General features: G+C 36.6%; 1 protein-coding gene across 2 annotated transcripts in view; it reads left to right on the top strand.

Moving 5' to 3' along the window:
• The window catches only part of NRDC (nardilysin convertase), a 97,203-nt gene that overhangs the window by 32,147 nt on the left and 48,715 nt on the right, over positions 1–16,341 (top strand). For both annotated transcript variants that reach the window (XM_086387634.1, XM_086387630.1), the window contains 3 exons: positions 8,736–8,809; positions 14,154–14,249; positions 15,161–15,283. In XM_086387634.1, the coding sequence (XP_086243760.1) occupies positions 8,736–8,809; positions 14,154–14,249; positions 15,161–15,283 (293 nt within the window). The remainder of the gene's footprint in view (positions 1–8,735; positions 8,810–14,153; positions 14,250–15,160; positions 15,284–16,341) is intronic.

Here is a 16,341-nt window from a genome sequence, read left to right as displayed (position 1 = left end):
TATTCTTGCCGGGGACATCCAATGGACAGAGGAGCCTGGCAGGGTATAGTCCATGGGATCCAAAGAATCAGACACGACTTAGCAACTAAACCACCACCAAATGTATATTTTAGAAAAGAAGAGTTTAAAATTAATGAGCTGATCAATCTCAGGAAGTCTGAGTAAGACTAGCAAAGTATGCCCAAAGAAAGAAGAAAGAAAAGGTGAAGATAAATGAAATAAAGAGCAGATTGACCTCAGCAGGAATAGTAAATAAGGACCTCTGAAAGCCCCTCCTCTGTAAAAGCAATGAGAACCTTGCCAAAAATTGTCAAAATCAACTTTTTCAGAACTCTGGAAATAAGCCAAAGCTTGCAACAATCCAAGGAGTTTATTCAGGCAAGTGACTAAATCTTAGTAAGAACAGTTTGCTTTGTGACATTTTAATTTGCCCTGTTCCCGTTCCCCTCTACCCAACTCTACAGTAGTCTTAAAAACGAAAAGGTCCCACAGTCTTAGTGAAAACAGCAGTCCAGCAGCCACTGAAAGGGGCTGGATGGATTTATAGATCTCTAAAAACATTGTTCTGGAGAATCTTCATTATTTGACCTGTCTAGCAGTTCCCTGGGAACCACCATTCATGAACTTTCATGATTTGGCCTGACTGGGAGCTCACGTATTTACAAAAATCTTTTTCTCTGGAGACATTTGTCTATAGCATTTAGATGGCAGTAGTTTAACTTTGTGACCATCTGAGGCAGTGGATAAAAGTTGGAGCAAACAAAGCTTAAAAGGAAAAACTGCAGAATATATCCTAAGGGGCTTTGGAAAGCTCCAGGATATTCCTGGGAATTTTGAAGGTCACATATGTGTATAAAGCTGTGTCATGTCCAGGGCTGTATGCATGCTCAAGAAAGACTTAAGGCCTTACACTCTTGTCATGGCTGGTGTTGAGTCTCTGTGCAAGCAGGATGTGATGGCTAATGTAGAGTTGTAAACTGCCTGACTGTATGTTGAAAGCATCCCCCAATATGCATAGAGAACCCCTTGGCAAGGCATTTAAGGAAATCTCTCTGCAACCAGAGATTATCGCAAGCTAACCAAGCCATCAAAGAATACAGACTTCACAGGATTAGTTTAAGGTACGTGTGAGTTGCTCGTTCATGTCTGACTGTTTGCAACCCCATGGTCACAGGCTCCTCTGTCCATGGAATTCTCCAGGCAAGAATACTGAAGTGTGTAGCCATTGCCTTCGCCAGGGCATCTTCTTAAACCAGGGATTGAACCCAGATCTCATTGTGGACCATATCTTTACTGTCTGAGCCACTAGGGAAATCAGAAGGGCACTAAATATGTAAATAGTAACAACAAGAAACAGCAATAACAACAAACCCGGATTAGGGAAGAGAGGCTTGATTTACAGAGTTGCTACATTATATTACTAAAAATTTTTTTTCAACAAAATTATGAGGGATGCAGAAAAGTATGACTGATACAATGGAAAAACAGTAGTCAATAGATACTGTTCCTAAGAAAGTCTAGATTCTGGAGTTAACCTGACAGAAACTTTAGATCACCTATTTTAATTATGTTCAAAGAGCTAAAGAAAACTATGTCTAAGAACTACAGGAGAACACAAGAATGATGTCTTACTAAACAGAGAACATCAGTAAAGAGATACAAATTATTTTTTTCCCAGATAAATAGTTGCTTTATTTTTACTTTTTTTTTTAAATTGGAGTACCATTGCTGTACAATTCTGTGTTAGTTTCTGCTGTACAACAGAGTGAGTCAGTTATGTGTGTACATATATCCCATCCCTCTTGAACCTTCCTTCTAACACCCCTCAACAGATACAAATTATTAAAAGAACCAAATAGAAATTCTAGAGTTGAAAAGTACAACTTGAAAAATTAACTAGAAGAGCTTAACAGAAGATTTGAGCTAGCTGAGGAAAGAATGAATAAACTAGAAGAAAGATTAATTGGGATTTTCCAGTCTGAGGAACAGAAATAAAGAAAAGTGATGAAGAAAAATAAAACAGAGCTTCAGAGATCTACGAGATACGATCAAGCATACTAGCATGTGTTTTATAGGAGTTCCAAGAGGAAATGAGAAAAACATAGAAATATTCTTGAAGACATAATAGCCAAACTCTTTACAAATTGGTAAAAGACAAACATCTACACATTCAAGCAACTCAGCAGATTTCCAGAAGAATAAACACAGTGATATTCACAATGACTTTCACATTAAGACATGTTATAATCAAGCCATTAAAAACTAAATGTAAAAAGAATATTGAAAGTAGCAAGAGAGGAGCAGCTTTTTTCATAAAGGTTAATCTCAATAGGGTAAACGGGTGCTTTGAGAAATCATGGAAGCAAGAAGACAATGGTATGATGCATTCAAAGTACTGAAAGAATGCAAACCAAGTATTTTTTATCCATCAAAAATATCCTTCTAAATGGAGAAATTAAGACATTCTCAAGTAAATTAAAATTGTCATTAGCAAATCTCTGTACGACATGGATGGATGGAGTCCTTCAGACTGAAATGAAAGGACACTCAATTCCACATGAAGAAATAAAGCACACTTAAAAAGATAACTTATATAATTTATACTGTCTTTGTTTACCTATATAAATATAAAAGATACAGTTTTTGTAGTTTTTTTCCTATCTGATTTAAAAGATAGCTGTATAAAGAAAAAATTATAAATGTGTTCATAGGCATATAATGTATAACGATATCATTTGTATGGCAATAATAGCACAAAAAAGAGAACAGGTATATAGAAGTGACGCTTTCGTGTAATACTGAAGTTAGTGAAGTGAAAGTGAAGTCGCTCAGTCGTGTCCGACTCTGCGACGTGTGGACTGTAGCCCACCAAGCTCCTCCATCCATGGGATTCTCCAGGCAAGAATACTGGAGTGGGTTGCCATTTCCTTCTCCAAATACTGAAGTTAAGTTGGTATTAATTCAAAATGGATTGTTATTAGTTAGGAAAATAACTCAAAAATATAGTAAAAGAAATGGCAAGGGAATTTGAATGGTACTCTAGAAAATACCTATTTTAACAAAAAGAAGTCAGCAGTTGAGGAATAGAGGGGAAAAAAGGCATAGGACTTGCAGTAGATCGCAAAGACAGATATAAATCCTGTCTTATCAGTAATTAAATGTAAATGGATTAAGCATTTCAATTAAAAGATAAGACATTGGCAGACTGGGCAAAGAAACATGAGTCAGCTATATAATATGCTACCTATAAGAGATACACTTTATTTTTTAATTGATATAATTGCTTTACAGAATTTTGTTGTTTTCTGTAAAACATCTACATGAATCAGCCATAGGTATACATATGTCCCCTCCCTCTTGAATCTCCTTCCTCCCTCCCTCCCTCACCATCCCACGCATCTAGGTTGATACAGAGCCCCTGTTTGGGTTCCCTGAATCGTACAGCAAATTCCCATTGGCTTTCTATTTTACATATTGTTGTGTGAAAAGACGAGAAGTGAAAAGCAAAGGAGAAAAGGAAAGATATAAACATCTGAATGCAGAGTTCCAAAGAATAGCAAGAAGAGATAAGAAAGCCTTCTTCAGCGACCAATGCAAAGAAATAGAGGAAAACAACAGAATGCGAAAGACTAGAGATCTCTTCAAGGAAATCAGAGATACCAAAGGAACATTTCATGCAAAGATGGGCTCGATAAAGGACAGAAATGGTATGGACCTAACAGAAGCAGAAGATATTAAGAAGAGGTGGCAAGAATACACAGAAGAACTGTACAAAAAAGATCTTCACGACCCATCATGATGGTGTGATCACTGACCTAGAGCCAGACAGCCTGGAATGTGAAGTCAAGTGGGCCTTAGAAAGCATCACTACGAACAAAGCTATTGGAGGTGATGGCATTCCAGTTGAGCTATTTCAAATCCTGAAAGATGATGCTGTGAAAGTGCTGCACTCAATATGCCAGCAAATTTGGAAAACTCAGCAGTGGCCACAGGACTGGAAAAGGTCAGTTTTCATTCCAATCCCAAAGAAAGGCAATGCCAAAGAATGCTCAAACTACTGCACAATTGCACTCATCTCACACGCTGGTAAAGTAATGCTCAAAATTCTCCAAGCCAGGCTTCAGCAATATGTGAACTGTGAACTTCCTGATGTTCAAGCTGGTTTTAGAAAAGGCAGAAGAACCAGAGATCAAATTGCCAACATTTGATGGATCATTGAAAAAGCAAGAGAGTTCGAGAAAAACATCTATTTCTGCTTTATTGACTATGCCAAAGCCTTTGACTGTGTGGATCACAATAAACTGTGGAAAATTCTGAAAGAGATGGGAATACCAGACCACCTGACTTGCCTCTTGAGAAATCTGTATGCAGGTCAGGAAGCAACAGTTAGAACTGGACATGGAACAACAGACTGGCTCCAAATAGGAAAAGGAGTATGTCAAGGCTGTATATTGTCACCCTGCTTATTTAACTTCTATGCAGAGTACATCATGAGAAATGCTGGACTGGAAGAAACACAAGCTGGAATCAAGATTGCCGGGAGAAATCTCAATAACCTCAGATATGCAGATGACACCACCCTTATGGCAGAAAGTGAAGAGGAACTCAAAAGCCTCTTGATGAAAGTGAAAGTGGAGAGTGAAAAAGTTGGCTTCAAGCTCAACATTTAGAAAATGAAGATCATGGCATCCGGTCCCATCACTTCATGGGAAATAGATGGGGAAACAGTGGAAAGTTCAGACTGTATTTTTCTGGGCTCCAGAATCACTGCAGATGGTGACTGCAGCCATGAAATTAGAAGATGCTTACTCCTTGGAAGGAAAGTTATGACCAACCTAGATAGCATATTGAGAAGCAGAGACATTACTTTTCCAACAAAGGTCTGTCTAGTCAAGGCTATGGTTTTTCCTGTGGTCATGTATGGATACGAGAGTTGGACTGTGAAGAAAGCCGAGTGCTGAAGAATTGATGGTTTTGAACTGTGGTGTTGGAGAAGACTCTTGAGAGTCCCTTGGACTGCAAGGAGATCCAACCAGTCCATTCTGAAGGAGATCAGCCCTGGGATCTCTTTGGAAGGAATGATGCTAAAGCTGAAACTCCAGTACTTTGGTCATCTCATGCGAAGAGTTGACTCATTGGCAGAGTCTGAAGCTGGGAGGGATTGGGGGCAAGAGGAGAAGGGTACGACAGAGGATGAGATGGCTGGATGGCATCACTGACTTGATGGACGTGAGTCTGAGTGAACTCCGGGAGTTGGTGATGGACAGGGAGGCCTGGCGTGCTGCAATTCATGGGGTCGCAAAGAGTCGCACACGACCGAGCTACTGAACTGAACTGAACTGAAAAGGGAACTTCTTCAACGTCATAAAGAGTAACTTTGAATAACCCACAACTAACATCTTTTTTAATGGTGGAAGATTGAAAACATTTTCCCAAATATGAGGATCAAGACATCAGCTCTGTCCATCTCTATTTGACATTGTAGTGGAGGTTTTAGCTAGAACAATTAGACATAAAAAAGAAGGCATGCAGATTGGGAAAATAGTAAAACTACCTTAGATGGCATCATTTTATATGAATGATTCATATCATGTGATTATGATATCACAACCATAATCTTAGAAGATTTACTTAGTCTTAAATAGACAATCTAACTAAGATTTATAAAGAAATACAGAGAGCTAAGTATAGCCAGGATACTTTTGAATTGGAAAAATAACAAGGTCATAGAACTTGACCTACTAGATATCAAGATTTGTTTTGCTAGACAAAGAGACGGTGAAACAGAATGTTTCTTGGAATGGAAATAGACCAACACATATGTGGACACTTGATTTTTGATAGGAACATTATGAAGCGGTGGTCAAGGGCTTTAAAAAGATACCAAGACAGTATAATGGCAAAAACAAAATTGAGTCCCTATCTCACAACATACACAAAAAAATCAATTTATGTGGATTATAGAACAAAAAGTGAAAAGTGCCATTAAAAGTTTTATGGAAAAGTGGGACTTTAACCTTAGATAAGGGTTATCAAGATGGAAAAACAAAAAGGAGAGATGATAGTTCATTCGGTTCATATAAAGGTAACATAAAGAGAGTGGAAAAAGCAAGTATAAAGTGGAAGAATATATTTGTAACACATGTAACTAACAAAGGACTTATATTTAGAATAACTACCATTGAGTTTTAATTATTAGATTACCTATGTTTACATATGATTATATATGCTATTACATATTATATAAGTGAAGTGAAATTGCTCAGTTGTGTCCGACTCTTTGTGACCGCATGAACTGCAGCCTACCAGGATCCTCCATCCATGGGATTTTCCAGGCAAGAGTAGTGGAGTGGGTAGCCATTTCCTTCTCCAGGGGATCTTCCTGACCCAGGAATCGAACCCAGGTCTCCTGCATTGTAGGCAGACGTTTTACTGTCTGAGCCACAATGGATAATAAAATATATATATACTCTTAGAATCAATAAGAAAAGTACAACCCAATAGAAAAAGCCCTTAAACAGGCATATTATAAAATAAGAAATTAAAATTATTACTAAAAATATAAGATATTCTATCAGGAAAATGTAAATTCAAATCATTATGAAATTTAAGTATCCTTCTAAAAGTTACAGAAAATTTTAACGTCTGACAGTACCAAGTGAGGGTGAGGTTGTAGAGGATTGGAGGAATGCTCTGATGCAAGAGTAAACTGGCACAATCACTTTTGGAAAGGTTTGGTATTGACCTGGTGATGTAGAACGTATGATGCATATGCTATTACCTAGGAGTTCTTTCTTAGTTAGATATTTAGACAAACTTGTGCACATGTGCTATGGTACATATTTATAAGAATGTTTTTGATAGCATTGTTTGTAATGGTTCACATCTGGAACCAGCACAAATGTCCATCAGCCGTAGAATGGATGAGTAAATTCATACAGTGAAATATTCTACTGCAGTGAAAATAAATCAGCCACAGTCACGTGTAACATCGTGAATGACCATTAAAAGTGTTGAGTTAAATAAATCATGTAAAGGGTATATAAACTATATATCCATGTATATGAAGTTCAAAAATTAAACTTTATTGTCTAGAACATGCATTCTTGGCAGGGTTCATATTGTTTCTTTTGGTAGCAGAAATTGGTTCTTGGAGGTAAAAAAATGTTTGATATTATAATGGTTTGTGGCCCTCCAAAGCTTAACCCTACCTGGAAAATCTTCACTTAGTATTAATTTCTTTCTGAATTTTCTCAAGTATCACATGAGCACCATTTACACTGACACTGAGTTCATGGAAGAGATGCAGAATGTATGCAAGGTCTGGGCTACAAAATTGTGGTGATAGATGATTGGAGGACTTTCAAATGATTGTTTAATCTTGAAATCATCACTAGAGGTAGTCTGCATGTGTCAGTTGGTTGTCATTAGCTGCCTTGTGGACGTTTATGTTTGACCCTCTCCTTTTGTGTGTGACTTTGATTTTTAGAATTAAATATAATATTCTGTTTTATTACTTAATTCAATAAAAATTATTTAGCTCATCATTGTAACAAGTACTGAAAAGAAAAAAATGTCAGTAATATTTTAATGAGTACTGCTACTGCTGCTATTGCTGCTGCTGCTGCTAAGTCGCTTCAGTCGCATATGACTCTGTGTGACCCATAGACGGCAGCCCACCAGGCTCCCCTAGCCCTGGGATTTTCCAGGCAAGAACACTGGAGTGGGTAGCCATTTCCTTCTCCAATGCATGAAAGTGAAAAGTGAAAGTGAAGTAGCTCAGTTGTGTCCGACTCTTAGTGACCTCATGGACTGCAGCCTACCAGGCCTCTCCGTCCATGGGATTTTCCAGGCAAGAGTACTAGAGTGGGGTGCCATTGCCTTCTCCCTTAATGAGTACTAGTAGCTAATTAAGTTAAAAGTTTCTTCTCAGAGCAAGCAGAAGTTCAAAGTTTATTAAATATTGTAGGAAATTAATTTTTTTAACATCTTGCTGGAAAAATAAATAGTAATTTTTTAAAAACTTGATTGTATTGCTGTTATTATTTAAATGGATATTTTGCATATGTAATTTGATGTACCACAACCTACATAAGAAATATGTTAAAGTTTACAAATATAGTTATACAATTAAGTGAAATACTAATAACCTTCAATATTTTAACTTAAAAAGTTAAAAAAGAGGAGTCCTCAGATACTTTTTACTTATGAAATCAGGTACACATACAGTATGTAAACAGGCTTTATATGTGTGCAGAAATTTCATAGGGTAGTGATTGGAATAAGATTTCTGAAAAGGCTCCTTAGGGTTGATAACGGGAAAAAAAAAAATCAAGAAACACCAGTCTAGAAATACATGTATATGTGTTAAAACTACCAAGAAAAGCAGAGAAGTGATTACTGTAACATTTATGTAACTTCTGAGATGGGTGCTGGGTGCTTCTAGAGTTTTGACAGTGTTCTATTTCTTGAACTGAGTAGTTGCCACTTCGGCATTTGCCTTATAGTCCGTATGCTCATGTTTTATGTATTTTTCTGTAATGGGTATTATATTTCATAATAGAGAAAAAGTGGTTTGTAGACTTCAAAATCTAGAAATGCTGTAAATTGTTTAGGTTTTATACGCACGATAATGAATTAAATCTCCAACTTAGTAAAGTTTCTTACTTTAAAAAAATAGACGTTGACTAGTGAAAAGCTTTTACCAGACAGGTTTTTTTTTTTTTTGTCTTAAGATGGGCCCAGTTTTTCATCCATCCACTAATGATCAGAGATGCAATTGACCGAGAAGTTGAAGCTGTTGATAGTGGTAAGTGCTTTATGTCTTACTGCTTATTCCTTCATTGATCTAGTTATTTAGCACATTTATCATCCTTTATCACTCTTTATGTCATAAAGGGCTAAATTAAAATAGAAATGTCATGTTTATTACTGAAGCCATTAAATGTCTATTCAGTATAGATTTGAAATAAATCAAAGGACTGTGGATTTTTGATCTTTCAGCCTTTGCTTTTTTTGAGGGTTTAACCACAGTGACTGACCTCTTAACCATAATTCTTAATTCTTAAGACTAATACTGGGTATTCAAACTTTAGAAGTTCACATACTCTTTTTGCATGAAGAAATATTTCCTCTGAGGCTTTACTTTATGCACCATCCGGATATTAAAATAGCTTATTTTTTGTTACTTCTGTGTGTCAGTAACTTCTGTTACTTTGTGGGTTTAGCTTCTGTAGTTCTGAAAATAATTTTGATATGTTTATAGATGAAGAAACTAAACTCCTGAGCAGGATACCTTTTAATTTTACTTTTTGATGGTCTTTCTTATCTTTGTGTTTTAAAGATTGAAGACCATAAGGAAAACTGTGTGTCTGTATAGGGTGAGGATTCATTAGAGAACCGTGCTACAGATATCCCTCAGTTGCTACAGATATCCCTCAGTTACAGGGTATCAATAAATAATATCACTGCAGATTAACCCTTCTTCCTTATTTTAGCATTAGAAACATGTAATAGTACACTGGGGGGGACTTCCAGTTCATATAGGTTAGGCTTGGCTTGCATCACTGAAGAGGCCAGGTCTTTGTAGTAGTTCTTCCTTTTGTAACATTTTCCCTTTGGTTTGATTGTGTATCTATTTCTGATAAACATTTACTGCCTTCAAGCGGAGAAGGCAATGGCACCCCACTCCAGTACTCTTGCCTGGAAAATCCCATGGATGGAGGAGCCTGGTAGGCTGCAGTCCATGGGGTCGCTAAGAGTCGGACACGACTGAGTGACTTCACTTTCACGTTTCACTTTCATGCATTGGAGAAGGACATGGCAACCCACTCCAGTGTCCTTACCTGGAGAATCCCAGGGATGGAGGAGCCTGGTGGGCTGCCGTCTGTGGGATCGCACAGAGTCGGACGCGACTGAAGCAATTTGGCAGCAGCAGCAGGAGCCTTCACTAGGCAAAATAAACTGCAGATGACTGGAAAGAACTATTTGTTTTCAAGCCAGCAAACTGTGTTTTACTTATAGAAATGTCACTAATTGTGGCCCTCAATTTATTAGTAGAAGAGGGTAGAATGGAGTTAGATTCCTCCTAGTTCTAATCGCTTCTTATAATCAAAGATTTATTTTCTTCATTTTTGTTATTTACTTACCCACAACTTTTTTCATAGGCCCAGATAACTTTGTTGAATGTATGAAAACTAAAATAAATAAGGAAAACTATAAAAGCTTTCCCTGCTTTTGGGAACCTAGGAACTATATTCTTTGTCTTTAATTATTTCAAGTGTGTTTTTATTTGTATAGTTTCAAGAGTGGGTTGAAATTGCCATTTAAAACGTTAAAAGGACCCTGATGGTCCAATGATAGGACTCAGAAATTGTACTGCCAGAGCCCGGGCTCAATCTTTGGTTGGCAGACTAAGTTTGCTAGCTGTGTGGTAAGGCCCCCCCAAAAAAGATTAAACATCTGATTTAATTTTATAAGTTTAATTCAGAATATATTATATTTTGAATATGTGTTATATGATATGTACTCACACACTCATAATAATTAGTTTTGGTTTAAAATGAACTTAGGCTAAAGGCTCTGTTTTTTTTGTTTCCGATGATAGGAGACCTAGGTTTCAATTTGTAATCTGATACAAATAGCTAGGTATATATCATTAGTTATTTAACCTTCTAAGTATAAAGGATTTACTTGAGATTAGAGAGATGAAAGGAGCCTCCCCAGTGGCTCAGCGATAAAGAGCCCACCTGCAGTGCAAGAGATGCAGGTTCGATCCATGGGTTGGCATGATCCCTTGGAGGAGCGCATGGCAAGCCACTCCAGTATTTTTGCCTGGAGAATCCCATGGACAGAGAAGCCTGGCGGGCTGTGGTCCATGAGGTCATAGAGAGTCGGACACAACTGAAGTGACTGAGCATGCCTTGTATGCAAGGAGATGGGAGAGGTCTTAAATTTTGGTGTAACAAACTAGTATTCATTAAGTAGTTGTTTTTTAGCATATTGTTTATGATATATTATTCTCTTATTTGTATTTATAATACATCAGAAAATTTAAGATGAGCTTAAGTTTAGGTTCTATGAACATTGAACATACGAGCATTTGGGGACTCAGTATTTACACATTGGTAGATACTGATATTTATTATGAACACAGCATAAATTTATCTTGGCTAAAGCCACAAAACATTTATAATTGAATAGTGTCACATGTTAACACATATCATATGCAGGCCATTAAGAGTTAACAGCTCTAGGCCAGGTCTAAGTCAGTATTGTAGTCACACATCTTAGCCTTTCTTTTTCCAGAATCAGTATCTACAAATAATGAGGTCTATTAAGCACTTTTGAAAGCTTCACAATTGAATGTTATTTTCTTTTATTCAGATGTAATAATCTTTATTTATCATTCTCACCTCATTTGCATGTTTTTAGTTGCCTGCATGCTTTAATAACCCATGCAGTGTGAGAGGAGTTGAAATTCAACTGTCATGGTAGATTCATCTTTTCATTTTCCTTTTCCTTCTCCTCCTGCTTATGGAAGAGATTCTTTGCTAGGTTTTAAATTTATCACTTGTTGTACCTTCATTACCATGCAGTCTGTTTTTGGTCTGATCTTTCAATGGAGTGGTTATACACATAAATTTATAAGAATTTGTTTGCACAATGCAGATAGGTCTGTTCAGTGTTTTATAATTTTCTTGAATACATTTAATCACAGAAGCTACAAATGTACACAGGATAGATCTTAAAATCAGATTGACTTATTGCTAAAATAAGATTGTAGAGAAAATATTATTCTTAATGATTAGCTCTTTAACAATTATTCATACTCTACATAATCATGTGTAATTGCCTACATATTGTACCTTAGTAATTGTGATTGGGGATATGACCAAAACTTTTTTTAATATAATCAAGTAGTTGAGTGTGTTCTTTAAGTGTTCAGTATTTATACTCTATTTTTATCAGTTGTAGGGGAATTCTAAATTACTTTTTGTAGATATGTTTATATGTCTACTCTGTTATGGTTTCCTGTTGCTGCTGTAACAAATTACCAGAAAGCTTAAAATAACAGATTTATTTTCTTAAACTTTTGAAGGTCAGAAATCTAAAATATTTCCTCAGGACTGCATTTCTGTTGGCGGCCCCCAGGGAGAATCTGTTTCCTTTTCTACCTTCTAGATACCAGCTACTTTCCTAGACTGTGGCTCCTTTCATTATCTTAAGAGCCATTGGTGTGGAATCTCCTTTGCTATCTGACCCTGCTTTTGTCTTAACATCTTCTGACCTTGATCCTCTTACCTCTCTCTTTTAAGGACCCTCTGATTACATTGGGACCACCCAGATAATCTAGTAGAGTCTCCGCTTCGCAAGATCATTAATTTAATCACAGTGCAAAGTTCCTTTTACCATATAAGGTAACACATTCACAGGTTTTGGAGATTAAGATATGGCCATCTTTGGGGGCCATTGTTCAGTCTTTCACACTTAATAATGGAATTGTTTCTTCTGTGTTATAGCCACCATATCTTCATGTTTTTACAGAGATTTTAAAAATTTGCTCTGTTGAAGCTATGTATATATACTTTTTACTATGTATGCTTTCTAGATATGGAAATTGTATTTTTTTTTTTACTGTCTCACCTTTGATTTAGACTTCATGACGTAACTGAAATATGTTATTTCATATATGTTTCTACTACTTTCCATCTCTTCCGTCACCACTTTGGTTTCTGCTCTCTTTCCAAGTATAACAGTGATGGCTCCTCATCAGTTTTCCTGTCTCTACTTTTACAACCAGAATGAACTTACTGAAGTCTAGATCTATGATAATAATAATGTTACTCTCCTTATTAAACATTGGTAATGTCTTACCATTATTCCTATAAGTAATAATAGCTAATATTTATTGAGCTTATTATGATTATTTACCTCCATTATCCTTACTTGACATGCAGTGAAACTGAGGCTTAGAAGGGCTCTTTCAAAAATTGTTTCTTCCTTATCTCTTCAGCCTGATATCTTGACTCTGCTTTGATTCTGAACTTTCTACCTCCAGCAAGTAGTTTAGTAGTACCTGGTGCATAGTAGATGTTCAGTGTAGGAATGTATCTTATTTAATTCTTATGTTAAAAAATCCTATGAGCTTGATACTAGTAACTCCATACTCTAGACGAAAAACAGAATCTAGGAAGTTAGATAACTTCCTCAATGTTATGCAGCTTAGTAATTGCAGAACTTGGATTCTAGCCAAGATATTTCTGGCTTCAAAGTGATTGTTTTTAACCATTAGTACTTTATTACCTACATAGTTGGCTTTGGAAGAAATTTAAATAATACATATGGCAAAGTTCTCAGATAATAAGGAATTTGATTTAACATTTTATTAGCACCTTCATTAATAAAATCTTAGACATGGCATCTGTTGACTGAATAAAAATGCACAGCCTAAAAGTTGAGAGTTTTGTTTTACTTGACGGGTTCTCTGAGGACTTCAAGCCTGGGACACAGCATCTCAGATAATGCTGAGAAAACTGTTCCAAAGTGGCAAGGAGGATCAGGGAGCCAGGATATACAGGAGTTTTTTGCAACAGGAGACCAGGTAGTTGGAACATCAAAAGATTACTGTTAATAAAAGAAAATGAGATATCTCAAGGTAAGGAATTTAGTGCTTTTCTATGTATGGGAAGATGCAAGAGTCTGGACTCACTGAAATCATTCCTTTGATAGCATCTCAGCTATCTGGGGCCAGTATCCTGTGTTTTCTCATGCTGAGTTGCCTTAGGGCACACTGTCCCTGCGGCTGTAATGTGATGGCTTGATGTCTATAACATCCTTTGTTTACTGATTGGCAGGCAATATTTTGGTTCTCATATTCTAGACTTGAAACTTTCAGGTCATTAACTACCTGTTTCATTTGAAAATAAAGGAAAATCTCTAGAAAAGTGAATTGACTACCCAAAATTACAGAATATATTAAGTCATAGAACTTGTCCTAGATCATTGAATTTCCCACTTCAGTCTTACTATACATGATTCATAAAATTAATTTTTATTACTTCCTTACTTTCAGTTGTTTAGCCTGAATTTCCAGATAGTAAATCAAGATATTGAATTTCATTTTATTAAAAATATTTCTTTAAAATTGACAGAATATCAGCTTGCAAGACCCTCTGATGCAAACAGAAAGGAAATGTTGTTTGGAAGCCTTGCTAGACCTGGACATCCTATGGGAAAATTTTTTTGGGGTAAGAGACTAAATATTTCATCGTGTTTCATATTTTCTAGTAAAGAAAGATTGAGAGCATGAAGGGTTTATAAAGAATGGAAAGGTAAGGTAGTTAGGTACTTTTTACATTTTGGGGTAGGTAGGTAGGTAGCTTTTCAAATAGAAAGCAGTTAAGTATGCCTATGTTTTAGTTCCCTAATGTTGGATATATGAGGAATAGCACCTACTATTTAGAAAATGTTTTTTGAGTACCAGATGTTCTACTACCACAGTGTGAATTTATAAAAGTGTGTTATAAAATATGTGCTCTACCCCAACCTGAATTTGCCTTTATCAACAGAGATTGAGTGGTGATTTCTCTAGTAGTTTTTGAGCTGTGACCTAATTTTGTTTAATTGGTACACTGTTTAAATGGTGTCTGTTTTTCATAATGGCTGTTTCTTAGTGTTAGAATTCAGTTATTATAGCCTTATATTAATCCACTTGACTACAGAGTAGAATCTGGAATGAGTTGGCCTAATGGCATTTAGACCAATCATTCAAAGGATGATTTGCTTGTTTGCTTGTTTGTACAGTTGTATACTGTATATGGCATCCTGGCTGTATGTGGTTTATATTTAAGAATTATGCAGAATATTACTAAAATAATTCATAGATAAAACCTAATAGACTAATTATTAAGAAAGGAAGAGTAAGGCAAATACTGTTGTTGAGGTATTGCTAACTAGAGATTAATTCCTTAAGTGTTAAAATATACCTTGAAATTGTTTCTTGTAAATTTTTGTCTTATTTTTATAAACTGTTTCAGTATTTTGAGTCACCTGGGTTATTTCCTTAGTTGTATATAGTAGCAGAGGATGCACTGTCAGTGTAGAGACTTTTAATACCGTAAACTTAGTCATATCTATAATCTTTTTCATTTTTTTATAGGAAATGCTGAAACTCTCAAACATGAGCCCAAAAGAAATAATACTGATACACATGCTAGATTGAGAGAATTCTGGCTGCGTTATTATTCTGCTCATTACATGACTTTAGTGGTTCAATCCAAAGGTAATATTGTCTACTGTGGCCCTTAGAATTACTTGAAAGTAGTGCTTTTTTAGGATTTGTCTGTCATATCAGTGTTACTGTGCACTGTTAACTTACTTTAGTGGTTGATCCTAATATGAACTAAAGGAAATCAGAATTTGAAGAGGCAAAGCTCAGGGACACACAAGATCATCTGATTCTCAGGCAAATGTTTTTCTCTTATAGACATAAGTCTTATCTCTTGGCTAGTGTTAGTGTATTAATGTACCAGTAGATTGTGAATTGGTCTTTTGAGCAACATTTGGCTGCTGCCTTTATCATCTCTGCTTTTGCATTTAATTTGTGTTAATCATAAACTCTTAGAGGGCACAGATCAGATCAGATCGGTCGCTCAGTCGTGTCTGACTCTTTGCAACCCCATGAATCGCAGCACGCCAGGCCTCCCTGTCCATCACCAGCTCCCGGAGTTCACTCAGACTCACGTCCATCGAGTCAGTGATGCCATCCAGCCATCTCATCCTCTGTCGTCCCCTTCTCCTCTTGCCCCCAGTCTCTCCCAGCATCAGTCTTTTCCAATGAGTCAGCTCTTCGCATGAGGTGGCCAAAGTACTGGAGTTTCAGCTTTAGCATCATTCCTTCCAAAGAGATCCCAGGGCTGATCTCCTTCAGAATGGACTGGTTGGATCTCCTTGCAGTCCAAGGGACTCTCAAGAGTCTTCTCCAACACCACAGTTCAAAAGCATCAATTCTTCGGCGCTCAGCCTTCTTCACAGTCCAATTCTCACATCCATACATGACCACAGGAAAAACCATAAGCCTTGACTAGATGAACCTTTGTTGGCAAAGTAATGTCTCTGCTTTTGAATATGCTATCTAGGTTGGTCATAACTTTCCTTCCAAGGAGTAAGCATCTTTTAATTTCATGGCTGCAATCACCATCTGCAGTGATTTTGGAGCCCAGAAAAGTAAAGTCTGACACTGTTTCCACTGTTTCCCCATCTATTTCCACAGTGTTTGTCTTTTCATTATTACATAGGGTCCAATAAAATGGCATGATTAATTGAAGCCTATCATGGTGA

Source organism: Bos grunniens, chromosome 3 (genome assembly GCF_055505025.1).
Source record: "Bos grunniens cultivar Pamir isolate PY7600 chromosome 3, Bosgru_T2T1.0, whole genome shotgun sequence".
NCBI classification, from domain to species: Eukaryota; Metazoa; Chordata; class Mammalia; order Artiodactyla; family Bovidae; genus Bos; species Bos grunniens.
Note: the sequence above shows the minus strand (reverse complement) of the source record. Positions and strands in the feature narration are given on the sequence as shown.